General features: G+C 42.5%; 1 protein-coding gene and 1 long non-coding RNA gene across 4 annotated transcripts in view; both read left to right on the top strand.

Annotated features, from left to right (window-relative positions):
- Positions 1–204: 204 nt before the first annotated feature.
- On the top strand, positions 205–3,272 carry LOC115106173 (uncharacterized). 2 transcript variants are annotated; one of them, XR_010460761.1, is made up of 3 exons: positions 205–462; positions 2,492–2,619; positions 2,806–3,272. It is a non-coding gene; the product is annotated as an uncharacterized LOC115106173 (long non-coding RNA). The 2 variants fall into 2 exon arrangements; XR_003859992.2 differs by lacking the exon at positions 205–462 and having other exon boundaries at positions 477–2,619.
- A 6,074-nt stretch (positions 3,273–9,346) lies between these two features.
- acsf2 (acyl-CoA synthetase family member 2) overlaps positions 9,347–14,258 on the top strand; it is a 37,122-nt gene continuing 32,210 nt past the window's right edge. Inside the window, exon 1 of one of the 2 annotated variants that reach the window (XM_065007953.1) lies at positions 9,347–9,503. In XM_065007953.1, the coding sequence (XP_064864025.1) occupies positions 9,481–9,503 (23 nt within the window). In that variant the 5' untranslated portion in view covers positions 9,347–9,480. The other variant, XM_065007952.1, reaches the window with a different exon arrangement.

Below are 14,258 nucleotides of genomic sequence, written 5' to 3'. Positions count from 1 at the left end.
AGATCAAGCGTATCGGTTCTCATAGGCCATTGGACATTACACACCAAGTTGGAAATTGCAAATTCAACAATGAGTGGTTTGGAAGGACTCATTGGCTAAATGCAAGCATTGCAAAGCAATCATTAGCCTGCTATTCAGTGGAGTGGCTGTGTGGTCCCAAGTCTAAGATTAAGGATCTCTTTTCCTAGTTGAAAATTATAAACATTCAACATTGGCCGCGCTCAAAGCAACTGTTAACTTGGAACTGCAAAGTATAGTGCAAACAATGTATTGTTTAGTGGCTTTGCTGGCATGCATCCCACTTTTTTTTGTTGCCCAACCAAGATTGACATGCTAAAATCACCACTGGCTAGCAATACCAAACAGGTGTATGTGCCTGTCTGTACACTGTACAAGGATCATTCAAGGCTATCCAGCCCCAGCTGACATACATTTTGACCATCACCACCTCTCTGCCATCAGGTGAGTAGGAATTAATTATCAACAATTGTCTATATGGTGTACGTAGCTAGCTATAGGTGGTCATTCCCACCTAATAATGGCAGAGATTAAAGGAATTAAGATTGAAAAATAACGATCTATATTCAATTATTCTCAATGGTAATTAGTGAGTAAATCTGTGGGCATACTGCATATGGCCACCACTGGGTGAAATTGAAGCTGGCAGTGTTGACAGTGACACTACATTCTGCCATTTCCATGCCTTTGTATATATTAGAGCCCTCAAACTACACTCTGGACCTTGAAGCCAGTTCCACTGCCTTTTTCCATCGTTCCCCTCTAATCATTGGACTGGTTTAGGTGGGTGCTATTAATTATCAGGTAGAATGGAAAACCAGCAGGAAGCGAGACGGTGAATGGTGGTTAGCAGAGCGCGCTTGTTTCACATGGAAAAACTTTTCGGTAGCTTTTGATAAAGAAGAACATCGAGACGAAGCAGCTGCTTTATAAGTGGGGTGCACTGGTGAGCGCTACATCCCGAGGGGTTCATGCTGATTGTGACAGCCGGTTAAATGGCGTCCCTTGAGAAAGCAAGAGCAAGATGTATGTCAGGAGAAGTGCAGCATTATAAGGAGAAGTATCATTGGAATACCTAGGAGGAATGGAGGGGAAAAGACAGGCAGAGGAGGTCTAAGAGAGAGGGAGGAAGAGGGTGAGCTTGAGGGGATTCAAAATGGTGGGAAAAGGGAGATGGTTTGTTAATTAACAATGGTAGAAAATGTAAGCAAAGTGAGCTGAAAACAGGTGGAGAAATGGAAGTGAATGAGGTCGAAATATTGGAGGTGGTAGAGGTGTGAAGTTCTCAGAGCCCGAGGCTTGCACCAAGGGTCAGGATAAAGTTGAGTCTGACAGTAGGGGGGAAGTTTTTGGAAAAAGTGGACCCTTTCCCTTTTGGCTGATCCATTTGTGGTTTCAGGGTGGGTGAAAACAGAGTTGGGTGCTGTGGAATTGGTGAGGGTAACCAGAAGTGGTCTTGTGATAGTTTGGGTTTCTGCTGGTCAGAGGGAGAAGGCGCTCCGTGTTAAATGAATGGGGGCAAGAAATGTGAATAGCAGTAAAAGTTTACCAACTGAAGGGGAAGATTCCTGGCGTTTGTGATGCTTGTCGTTTGGTGCGAGGCAGACATGGTGATATGAGTGGTGAAACAGAGTCGTCTGTTCTTCCGAGTTTTGATGAGTCTTTGCCCGACAAAGTGATGTTAGGATATTTAAGTTATCCTGTACGAGCTTTAGTGCCGAATAAATTGTTGTTACTGGTGTCAAGCTTATGGGCATGTGGCAGCAGTGTGTAGGAGGGGAGGTGTGAGAAGGGCATGGGACAAAGGAATGTGTGGCATTGGGGGAAAAGTAGTGGTATGTGTTAATTGTAGGGATGCCCATGGGGCTGTGGATCAGAAATGTCACGTGCGAGAGAAGCAGGTTGAGGTTTCCAGGGTTAGGAGTGCAGAAGTTGTCATATGCTGAGGCAGGGAAGAAAGTAGAGGAACATGAGTCAAGGGGGAGGGATCCTGAGAGGAGTGGTGTGAGTAGTAGATATGTACCAGTACAGAGAGAGAGGCCAACAAGTGAGATGTTTCCGTAAGATTGTATTTTTAGCATTTGTAGCAATGGTTACTTCAGGGATGGAAGGAAAGCTGCAGAGAGATATTTGGGTGTGTGAGATAGATTGGATGCAGAATTACAATCCCTTACATCCTTACACATCTTCAGTGGAGAAGAACATCCATAGACACGGAGCTGCTGCAGCAGATATACCACTTCCTACAGGTAACACACACAGGAATGGATGAGCACACAAACGGTCATCATTTCTGCATAGAAAGGTTTAGTCTGCACCGATAATCTTATGAGATATATTTGTGTATGTGTGAGGTAAGCGTGCAGAGTGAATGTTTCCCATTGTGCTCTGTTAGATGGTATGTATCTGAAGGCGCTAACCTGTGTGTGGGAGGTGAGGATGCAGACTGTCATACCCTCTGTCCTCTTTGAAGGGGTTAGTGTGTGAGGGCTCTAATATGCTGCTTCTGACGCTGCTCTCTCTGAGGAAGAACATCCTGAAAAACATGGCCTTCCCCTCCTTTCACCAGGACACACACTTCTCAACCTCTACATACTGTATGTGAGTGTTCCTGTGTGTGTGTGTGTGTGTGTGTCAGTTGTTTTAGTCTGCCCTACTCATAATACTCATAGAAGTGTGTTTTGTTGAGCGATAAGTTACCCGTTTGTTTACCCCCTACTCTTACATAGCCCCTTCTTAAACCACTAACCCCTAAGTTTCCAACATGGCCTGACGTGTGTGTTACAGGAGGAGTTGAAGGCGGAACATGTCTCGTACCTGCGACAGCACCAGGAGCTCCGTGCCACGATGGCCGACTTCTTGCAGTTCCTGTTTCAGCAAAGAACCGAGCAATGTCTTCATGTTCGCCAGCAAGGACTTCTCTCCCTTCGCCTCCTGTCGACCCCTGGGGGGCACCTTCAACACCTCATTATCTTGAGGACACACACTGTGGCTGCATCTCAATAGTCTGGTAGCTTCCTCCCACAGGCACTATAGTGAGGACAATACTCTTCTGGTTAGCACTTAACATTAGTATGTACAGAGGCCCTCAATCATCAAATATGAATGCTTTTGTTGATATTTTGTATTTTATTTTGTGGTACTGTTTTTGTTTGTATGAGCTGCACTGAATTAAATTTCAATCAACTGTTGATATGGCAACCGCAAGAGTTAGTTATGTCAGTTGGTGTGAATAAAATAATACATTATATGTTTGTATGTTTTCCATGATTTTTCTGTTAAGAACTTTATCCTTGAGTGTGATAACGTCAGTAACTACTGCTCTGCTGTGATCACCCCATAAATGTGTAAGAACAAAGGTATAAATGAAAGTCATGTTATGTCTATATGATCTGGTTAGAAATGGAACACTTTGCTGAGCCTACTTTCAACTGGGCTTGACCAAATTAGTCAGGACAACATGGTTTTGGATTTCCTTTCAACTTTAACACCTAGTTCTAATTCAACCACTAAGGACTGAAGACAATCAGCCTGTCTTGGGGGGAGCTGAAAAAGTTAAGGGCTTGTTGCTGCCTTATGCTCCACAGGGAGCAAAGTACTATACTTTCTTTAGTCCTTGTCTCTAATGCTGATAAGCCTGTGTGTAACACATGTCCTGTTGGTTGTGGAAGGACTATCGGCTAAATGAAATGCAAATGACAAAAGATTACAGTGGGACCTACCCACTGCTTGCAGTGTGGCAGTCAGTGAGAATGTCAGAGATCAGCCACCTCTGCATACAGCGCAGGAAAACGTGTCCTTCAGAACCTGCCGCTGAAGGATTTGCAGGTGGAACATGGTCAGCTGCTGCACAGAGGCCACCACTGCAGGAAGGGAGTTAGCTGCAAGAACCATTTTATCTTGCTATAAACCCTCTCTAGGGAAAAGGCCTCTTCCTCCCTGCAGCTTAAAATAGATTGAAAGAAAAATTGAGATGCAGGGCAACATCTCCTGAATGTCATGTCCTTGTAAATCAAGAAAGCAGTCATTTACTGCCACACATCAGCTTGGCAGCAAACTAAACCCAATTTCTCACACAACCCTCACTTCTTACATCTAAGCTCCATTGCCTTATCCACATACCAACATATTAGTATTGACACAATCCAGTCTAGACCATAGATATGACATTATTTATTGACCATAGGGGCTTATTTGCAGATAAATAGTTTCTTTATATAACATGCATACCTACAATAACCCTACTCTTTAAGAACCCATAGCTGGGGAAGTGGTTGGGCGGGTTCACATGCCAGTGGGCATGCACTTTACACCTCTGTAGCCCACTGCTGCTGCCCGAAAGATCGCAAGCAGTTTAGCCTGAGTCATACATTAGCTAGTTACATATGTGTTGCCATGAGGAGGCACTGGGTAAGACAAGGACTAAGGGTCTTGGTAGTGGAGAGGGTACTGGCAAGGGCAGGCTTACTACATCTACTTGCAAGCTGTGTCCCTTGGCTACTGCATGTGATGCACTACTTACCCTGTGGTAGAACCACCAACACACAACTCACAAAGTAGGGATACAAATCTGTTGTACAGTGGAGAGACATTTATTTTGGAAATGATACTCACTTTTGCAGCACAAGACATGCTATGAATAAGATTGACTAGGGATAGCAGGAAAAGGATAAGTGGTAGTATGAAGTTGGATGTAGGAGTGTTGAACATGTCCTACATGTACTGTATCTCTTAAACTTGCTGACTTCAAATGGTCTTAACATGGCTTACTTTTTGGTGTACTATATTATTTCGCAGCAAAATGAATACCCAATCACTTGGCAGAGGTGATTGGGTATTTAATAATACAGTAAACTACAATGATGGTCCATTTCAAGAGGTCCCGGGATACCTTGTAAACACAACAGAGATACTTGCTGCTAGTTAGTGCTGCCATGTGTTTTAGTGGCAACTCTGTTTTATTTTATATACTGTATATGTTTTTAAAATTGTATTTCTGTGATATACAAGTAAAACAGCTCCATCCGTGGAGGCACCTCAGAGGAGGAAAGGGAGGACCATCCTCCTCATTGAATTTCACAACAATAAAAATAGTGAAACATTAAAAGTTGTCCTTTTTAGATTAAACTTTACAAAATATATTCACATGTCCCCAAATAATTGATTAAAACACATTGTTTTGCAATGAAGGTCTACAGTAGCCTCAACTACACTCTGTAGGGTAGCACCACAGTGTAGCCGGAGGACAGCTAGTTTCCGTCTCCCTCTGGGTACAATGACTTCAATACAAAACCTAGGAGGCTCATGCTTTTCACCCCCTTCCATAGACTTAAACAGTAATTATGACAACTTCCGGAGGACGTCCTCCAACCTATCAGAGCTCTTGCAGCAGGAACTGACATGTTATCCACCCAATCAAAGGATCAGATAATGAATCTAGTACTGAAAGTATAAGCCACAGCGAGCTAGCACTGCATTGCATAAAATCTGGTGAGTAGTTGACTCACAGAAAGACAGTAGTTGAACAGTTAACAAATACATTTCTTTAAAATGAAGGAGAAGCAAGAGAGAGAACGCTAAGCTATATTTTGTTGTATTCTTTTCACTTTCACTTTCACATAGCTAGCAAATGCAGCTAATGTTAGCCTACTCAAACACCCGGCTCAAACAGAGAGGGATACTGTGTTAGCTAACTGGCTCTGGCTATCCAACACAGAAATGCTTCTAAGTCAAGGTAAGCTTTTGGTTTTATTCATTTATTGCCACCGGGGCCCGCCGTTGTAAATGCTAAACTGCTTGCTGACTGTACACTGTACTGCATGATTGTAGCGGGTTTACAAACATGTTAGTTCTAGTAGTTATGTTGACTATGATGTTAGCTAATAAAGAGACAACAATGTAGGCTGTGTGTAGCGGTTAACGGTTATGATATGAAGGTTTGGCTTGGAAAGGTTTTTTCACCTAGTCACAGCTGAAGCACAAGCGAAGGTCCACAAGCGAAGGGAAAAGGTGAGAAGAGGAGAGCGCTTAGATACGAGAAGGAATTATATAACGATACAATGATCATGCTTTTTATATGTGGCTGCTATGAAAGTGAAATGTGTTTGCATGAAATCAGGGGTGTATTCATTTAGGCAATTCTGTTCAAAATGTTTCTTAAACGGAAGCAAACAGAAAGAAACGGGGATAAACGTACCTGAATTTGTCCAATAGAAACTCTCATATGCAACTGTTGGACTAATGATTACACCCTAGATAATCTAGATGCAGGCAAGAGTGTACAAGGCGGTATTGAATGTCTGCCACCTTGATTACTCAAATGTTTCTCTCGACCTGTGCACCTACGTTGTAAACTTTAATTCATAGGCTAGGTTGTAGCAACCTCATGATGGGTATAGGGAACATTTGAGTATCATGCAGTAGCCTAAACCCATTGACGTTACATTGAGCTGGTTGAATGGAATATGAATGATAGTCATCCAATATGCTGTAACACAATTAAGGCCATGCTCCTAAAAACAATAATCGCCCTCCCTCATCTTAAACGTCACCAACCGCCACTGACCTCTATACACTAACACCAATGTGTAAAACATTTTAGACAGTTTACAGAACCAAGACCTACATTTCACTTAAGACATTAACAATTAACAACAAGGTGCCTAGGACAGACAAGCAACTTCTGAGACAGAGAGAGACCGAGAGAGAGAGACACACAGAGAGAGAGAGAGAGAGAGAGACAGAGAGAGAGAGGCCGAGAGAGAGAGACACAGAGAGAGAGAGAGAGAGAGAGAGACACAGAGAGAGAGAGAGAGACACAGAGAGAGAGAGTACGTGAAGGGGTTGAATCGATCAATTGGAGATGAGATTCAGATGGGCTATTAATGTATTTCAGACTTTAATGAATGCAGCTGTTTGATGGGTTGTTGACATTGTGATTTGTTCAATGTCTACATATTCAACGATCAGTTTGTGACAATTCTGTATGGAGTTGTTCTTTTAGTTTCGAAAGATGCATTTCTTCTCCAGAGCAAAATATTTCCAGAGAAGTTTGTTTTGGTGGGGTAGAAAGGTCAAAATTGTCCAGGTCACCAAGGCGACAAAAGCCCTGTTTATACCTAGTTCTAACATGCATCCATTGTCCTGATCTAGTCCACATTCTGATTGTGGCCACATTTCCAGACAGGTGTAGACGATTAAAAGATGCATTGTGGTCTGACTGTGATCAGCATCAATATAAATATTATTTTGAAATAATAGCAGTCAAATCATTTGCTGTAACCCTGCAATGACACAGGAATTGAAAGTGGTGGCTGGCTGGTTGGCTGCACTGCAAGAATGTTTGACCTGGCTGTATTTTTTCTTGATGTGATGTTGTTTGACTTGAACTTGTTTCTTTTGTTAATATGTTAAATGTTTGTTTATGTTTATTTATGTTGTTTATATTTTACAACAAAAACATTTAGTTGTTAGTAAATGCATAGAGTTCTGTAAATTGATGAATCATTGACCATCTTTGCCAGCTGTCCGATTGAATTAATTGATATGTGTTGGGAGTCAGCGGGAGTCTGGTGGGAGGAGCTATAGGAGGACGGGCTTATTGTAATGGCTGAAATGGAATAAATGGTAGGAAGTCAAACATGTGGTTTCCATATGTTTGATACCATTCCATACATTCCATTCCAGCCATTACAATCAATCACATTTATTTATAAAGCCCTTTTTACATCAGCCGATGTCACAAAGTGCTATACAGAAACTCAGCCTAAAACCTCAAACATCAAGCAATGCAGATGTAAAAGCACGGTGGCTAGGAAGAACTCCCTAGAAAGGCAGAACAATGAGCCCCTCCTCCTATAGCGCCTCCCACCAGCCTCCACTGTTGGGAGTATACATGAGTATACCAAGTAAATCAGGGCAGAAAAGTTATCCAAACAATACCACTACTTTCATTTGTAACTTCATTCTTACAAATGTATGGGGTGATCACATCAGAGCAAAAGCAAAGCAGCAGGATAGAGTTCTTACTAGAAATGTTGATGGGAGAGCCCATCTGCACTCGGCTGGCCAGGTGTCTAAAGAGGAACAGGATATGACATCACACAGGGAGAACGAGATGGCAGAAGCAGTGGTGCCCTGTATGTCCCAGGTTCCCCTGGTGTAGGCCGGGTTACTGTAAAATCCCTTTGTTACAACTGCTGATGTAAAAAAATATATATATAATTTTGCTTGATTGATTGAATAAGTAGAAGCGATGTGTGGAAGTGTCTGGGAACAAGATTCAATCAAACACAACAGAGAACCCACATCAACTTCAATGAACAGGTAACACACTCTTATCTCTAACAAAAACACACTTTTGAAAGGAAGGATGGATACCTAGTCAGTTGTACAACTAAATCCATTCAAATGAAATGTGTCTTCCGCATTTAAACCCTTTTATGAGTAGGGCAGACTAAAACAACTGACACACACATACGCAAGCACACACAGGGACACATGTGGAGGTTGAGAAGTGTATGTCCTGGTGAAAGGAGAGGAAGGTTGAGATTCACTGCTCTGATAAAACCAAGATGGAACTCTTTGGCCTCAATGCCAAGCGTCACATCTGGAGGAAACCTGGCACCATCCCTACGGTAAAGCATGGAGGTGGCAGTATCATTCTGTGGGGATGTTTTCAGCGGCAGGGACTGGGAGACTAGTCAGGATCGAGGGAAAGATGAACAGAGAGATTCTTGATGAAGACCTGCTCCTTGATGAAGACAACTCTAAGCACACAGCCAAGACAAGGCAGGAGTGGCTTCGGGACAAGTCTCTGAATGTCCTTGAGTGGCCCAGCCAGAGCCCGGACTTGAACCCGATCGAACATCTCTGGAGAGACCTGAAAATAGTGGCTCCCCAATTGCTTTCTCAAGCTTCTGTTATTCCAAAACACTCCATTTCATGACTGCCTTTTTGTATAATGTTAATATTATTATTTTAAACTAGGCAAGTCAGTTCATCTTATTTACAATGACGACCTACCCCGGCCAAATCCGGACGACGCTGGGGCAATTATGCATTGCCAAATGGAACTCCCAATCACGGATGTGATACAGACTAGATTTTTGCTTGTATCCTTATTCCTTTTATTGTACTTAGTCTGTGTGGTGCCGTTTTTTTTGGTTGTCTATGTAACCCCTGTTAAAAGAAAATAACATTATAATACAAATATAATTACAAAAAAAAGAACACAGCTAGCACACATCCTGTTTGCAGTCCCTCCTCTAAGTAATTAAGAGGATGTGGAAGACATAATTCATTCATGCAGTCGAAATGATTATCCGTCGTAGTTGTTTAAATTCGGATAGTGATTGAACGGATCAAACGTGTTAACTGAAAAAACATTTGTATGGGTGTTTTCAAGCCCAAAATGCTTGCTTGCTACACCAAAGAAAGCAAAGAATAGAAACTGGTTACACCATGTCCATTTGTGTCACCTGCAGGTCAGTGAAGCGTAACGCACAACCGGGGAACAAAGTTCATCTGCTGTAATTTATGTAACAAAATCTGTCATCTCAACATACGGGTTTATTATACTGTTATTTTAAGGCGATATTATCTATGGCTGGAAGGCATTCCAAACCGACCAATCAGTGTCAAACAACATGCATTTTCTACCTCTTTTAGGGTAGATTGGTGCAATGGGACTTGTTATACAACTACTGAAGGAATTGTCTTAACTCGATGGCGCATCACCAGGGTCAGCTTTAACTGCAGTCTATCGTTTGCTTTTTAATATTGTATAAACATATTTTTTAAAGGATTTCTTATATAATGTTTTCGAGGATTGCATTTGGCTCTCAGCCTCTTCGGTCGAATGTATTTTTTTCCAAGCCAGTAAAACTTTTGCAAAAACCAAGGACAACTTTTCCTTCACAAGGCAGTTGGTGAGTAAAAATGAGAGAACATGTTCATCCGTGACTCGTGATCAGTATTATTGTTATAGGCCTATGCGAAAATTGGTAACATCGTGGGAAATAAACTCTAAATAGATTGCCACTACTTGTTACAATAAATGGTATCATTCAGTGTTCCAGTTGTTTGGGAAAAACAACCCCTATATGCAACTGCGCAAAAATATTGTCACTTTTCATACGTAAACTGTTACCAAATTTGACCCAGTGAGTGTATAAAAACTGAATAATGCATTTGATTTATTCTCGGGAGACACCAAAGATATTTGAGCTTCAGAAGTTTCAAGAATCCTCCCAACCCCAAATCGAGTGACTGTAAGCCTGTGTGGTCTATTGCACAATCACAGATAATTAATTATTGTCGACTTGTTACACGTGTATCTCCTAACTTCCAATATTTTCTCTATGCTCTTTCATTTTAAATGGTTATTCAAGAATAGGGTGTAGATTAACCTTGGCTGCTATTGGATATGGTGGGGCATTTCCTCAGGCTAGCTCAGAAATAATAGTTTAAGCAGATCTCAAAATGAAAGTATCATGTTTCAGCTGAGGGTGCTACCTCATTCGGAAAGCATTCAGAACCCTGGACTTTTTCTACATTTTGTTACGTTACAGCCTTATTCTAAAAGTGATTAAATAGTTTTTTCCCTATATCAATTTACACACAATACCCCTAATGACAAAGCGAAAACACGTTTTTAGAATTTTTTGCAAATGTATTAAAAATAAAAAACGCAAATTTTACATTAGTATTCAGACCCTTATTTACTCAGTACTTTGTTGAAGCACCTTTGGCAGCGATTACAGACTCAAATATTCTTGGTTATGATGCTACAAGCTTGGCACACCTACATTTGGGGAGTTTATCTTGGCAGTTAGCTTAGGGTTGTTGTCCTGTTGGAATGGGAACTTTCAACACTGTCTGAGGTCCTGAGCACTCTGGAGCAGGTTTTCATCAAGGATCTCTCTGTACTTTGCTCCATTCATCTTTCCCTCAATTCTGACCAGTGGCGACCCATCATTCAGAGCAGGTGAGGCAGAGCCCCACCTGTTTTGAGCCCCACATTTTTTGCATAAAGAAAAATAGGATCATTGCTCAGTGTTCTGTCAAGTCAATAATGTGGCCTTTAGTAAGGGTAGACATCAAGAATGTGAGCCCTTTGGGCCCTACCATAGACTTGGATTAGAAGTGCCCTTCCAATAAGGCTTAAGGTTTTATTTTTTTATTTTTTTATTTCACCTTTATTTAACCAGGTAAGCAAGTTGAGAACAAGTTCTCATTTACAATTGCGACCTGGCCAAGATAAAGCAAAGCAGTTCGACACATACAACGACACAGAGTTACACATGGAGTAAAACAAACATACAGTCAATAATACAGTAAAAAAAAAACAAGTCTATATACAATGTGAGCAAATTAGGTGAGAAGGGAGGTAAAGGCAAAAAAGGCCATGGTGGCAAAGTAAATACAATATAGCAAGTAAAACACTGGAATGGTAGTTTTGCAATGGAAGAATGTGCAAAGTAGAAATAAAAATAATGGGGTGCAAAGGAGCAAAATAAATAAATAAATTAAATACAGTTGGGAAAGAGGTAGTTGTTTGGGCTAAATTATAGGTGGGCTATGTACAGGTGCAGTAATCTGTAAGATGCTCTGACAGTTGGTGCTTAAAGCTAGTGAGGGAGATAAGTGTTTCCAATTTAAGAGATTTTTGTAGTTCGTTCCAGTCATTGGCAGCAGAGAACTGGAAGGAGAGGCGGCCAAAGAAAGAATTGGTTTTGGGGGTGACTAGAGAGATATACCTGCTGGAGCGTGTGCTACAGGTGGGAGATGCTATGGTGACCAGCGAGCTGAGATAAGGGGGACTTTACCTAGCAGGGTCTTGTAGATGACATGGAGCCAGTGGGTTTGGCGACGAGTATGAAGCGAGGGCCAGCCAACGAGAGCGTACAGGTCGCAATGGTGGGTAGTATATGGGGCTTTGGTGACAAAACGGATTGCACTGTGATAGACTGCATCCAATTTGTTGAGTAGGGTATTGGAGGCTATTTTGTAAATGACATCGCCAAAGTCGAGGATTGGTAGGATGGTCAATTTTACAAGGGTATGTTTGGCAGCATGAGTGAAGGATGCTTTGTTGTGAAATAGGAAGCCAATTCTAGATTTAACTTTGGATTGGAGATGTTTGATATGGGTCTGGAAGGAGAGTTTACAGTCTAACCAGACACCTAAGTATTTGTAGTTGTCCACGTATTCTAAGTCAGAGCCGTCCAGAGTAGTGATGTTGGACAGGCGGGTAGGTGCAGGTAGCGATCGGTTGAAGAGCATGCATTTAGTTTTACTTGTATTTAAGAGCAATTGGAGGCCACGGAAGGAGAGTTGTATGGCATTGAAGCTTGCCTGGAGGGTTGTTAACACAGTGTCCAAAGAAGGGCCGGAAGTATACAGAATGGTGTCGTCTGCGTAGAGGTGGATCAGAGACTCACCAGCAGCAAGAGCGACCTCATTGATGTATACAGAGAAGAGAGTCGGTCCAAGAATTGAACCCTGTGGCACCCCCATAGAGACTGCCAGAGGTCCGGACAGCAGACCCTCCGATTTGACACACTGAACTCTATCAGAGAAGTAGTTGGTGAACCAGGCGAGGCAATCATTTGAGAAACCAAGGTTGTCGAGTCTGCCGATGAGGATGCGGTGGTTGACAGAGTCGAAAGCCTTGGCCAGATCAATGAATACGGCGGCACAGTAATGTTTCTTATCGATGGCGGTTAAGATATCGTTTAGGACCTTGAGCGTGGCTGAGGTGCACCCATGACCAGCTCTGAAACCAGATTGCATAGCAGAGAAGGTATGGTGAGATTCGAAATGGTCGGTAATCTGTTTGTTGACTTGGCTTTCAAGACCTTAGAAAGGCATGGTAGGATAGATATAGGTCTGTAACAGTTTGGGTCAAGAGTGTCCCCCTTTGAAGAGGGGATGACCGCAGCTGCTTTCCAATCTTTGGGAATCTCAGATGACACGAAAGAGAGGTTGAACAGGCTAGTAATAGGGGTGGCAACAATTTCGGCAGATAATTTTAGAAAGAAAGGGTCCAGATTGTCTAGCCCGGCTGATTTGTAGGGGTCCAGATTTTTCAGCTCTTTCAGAACTTCAGCTGAATGGATTTGGGAGAAGGAGAAATGGGGAAGGCTTGGGCGAGTTGCTGTTGGGGGTGCAGTGCTGTTGACCGGGGCAGGAGTTGCCAGGTGGAAAGCATGGCCAGCCGTAGAAAAATGCTTATTGAAATTCTCAATTATGGTGGATTTATCAGTGGTGACAGTGTTTCCTATCTTCAGTGCAGTGGGCAGCTGGGAGGAGGTGTTCTTATTCTCCATGGACTTTACAGTGTCCCAGAACTTTTTTAAGTTAGTGTTGCAGGAAGCAAATTTCTGCTTGAAAAAGCTAGCCTTGGCTTTTCTAACTGCCTGTGTATAACGGTTTCTAGCTTCCCTGAACAGCTGCATATCACGGGGCTGTTCGATGCTAATGCAGAACGCCATAGGATGTTTTTGTGTTGGTTAAGGGCAGTCAGGTCTGGGGAGAACCAAGGGCTATATCTGTTCCTGGTTCTAATTTTCTTGAATGGGGCATGTTTATTTAAGATTGTTAGGAAGGCATTTAAAAAAAAAATATCCAGGCATCCTCTACTAACGGGATGAGATCAATATCCTTCCAGGACACCCGGCCAGGTCGATTAGAAAGGCCTGCTCGCTGAAGTGTTTCAGGGAGCGTTTTACAGTGATGAGTGGAGGTCATTTGACCGCTGACCCATTACGGATGCAGGCAATGAGGCAGTGATCGCTGAGATCTTGGTTGAAGACAGCAGAGGTGTATTTAGAGGGGAAGTTGGTTAGGATGATATCTATGAGGGTGCCCGTGTTTAAGGCTTTGGGGGTACCTGGTAGGTTCATTGATAATTTGTGTGAGATTGAGGGCATCAAGTTTAGATTGTAGGATGGCTGGGGTGTTAAGCATGTTCCAGTTTAGGTCGCCTAGCAGCACGAGCTCTGAAGATAGATGGGGGCAATCAGTTCACATATGGTGTCCAGAGCACAGCTGGGGGCAGAGGGTGGTCTATAGCAGGCGGCAACGGTGAGAGACTTGTTTTTAGAGAGGTGGATTTTTAAAAGTAGAAGTTCAAATTGTTTGGGTACAGACCTGGATAGTAGGACAGAACTCTGCAGGCTATCTTTGCAGTAGATTGCAACACCGCCCCTTTGGCAGTTCTATCTTGTCTGAAAATG

Source organism: Oncorhynchus nerka, linkage group LG23 (assembly GCF_034236695.1).
Source record: "Oncorhynchus nerka isolate Pitt River linkage group LG23, Oner_Uvic_2.0, whole genome shotgun sequence".
NCBI lineage: Eukaryota > Metazoa > Chordata > Actinopteri > Salmoniformes > Salmonidae > Oncorhynchus > Oncorhynchus nerka.
Note: the sequence above shows the minus strand (reverse complement) of the source record. Positions and strands in the feature narration are given on the sequence as shown.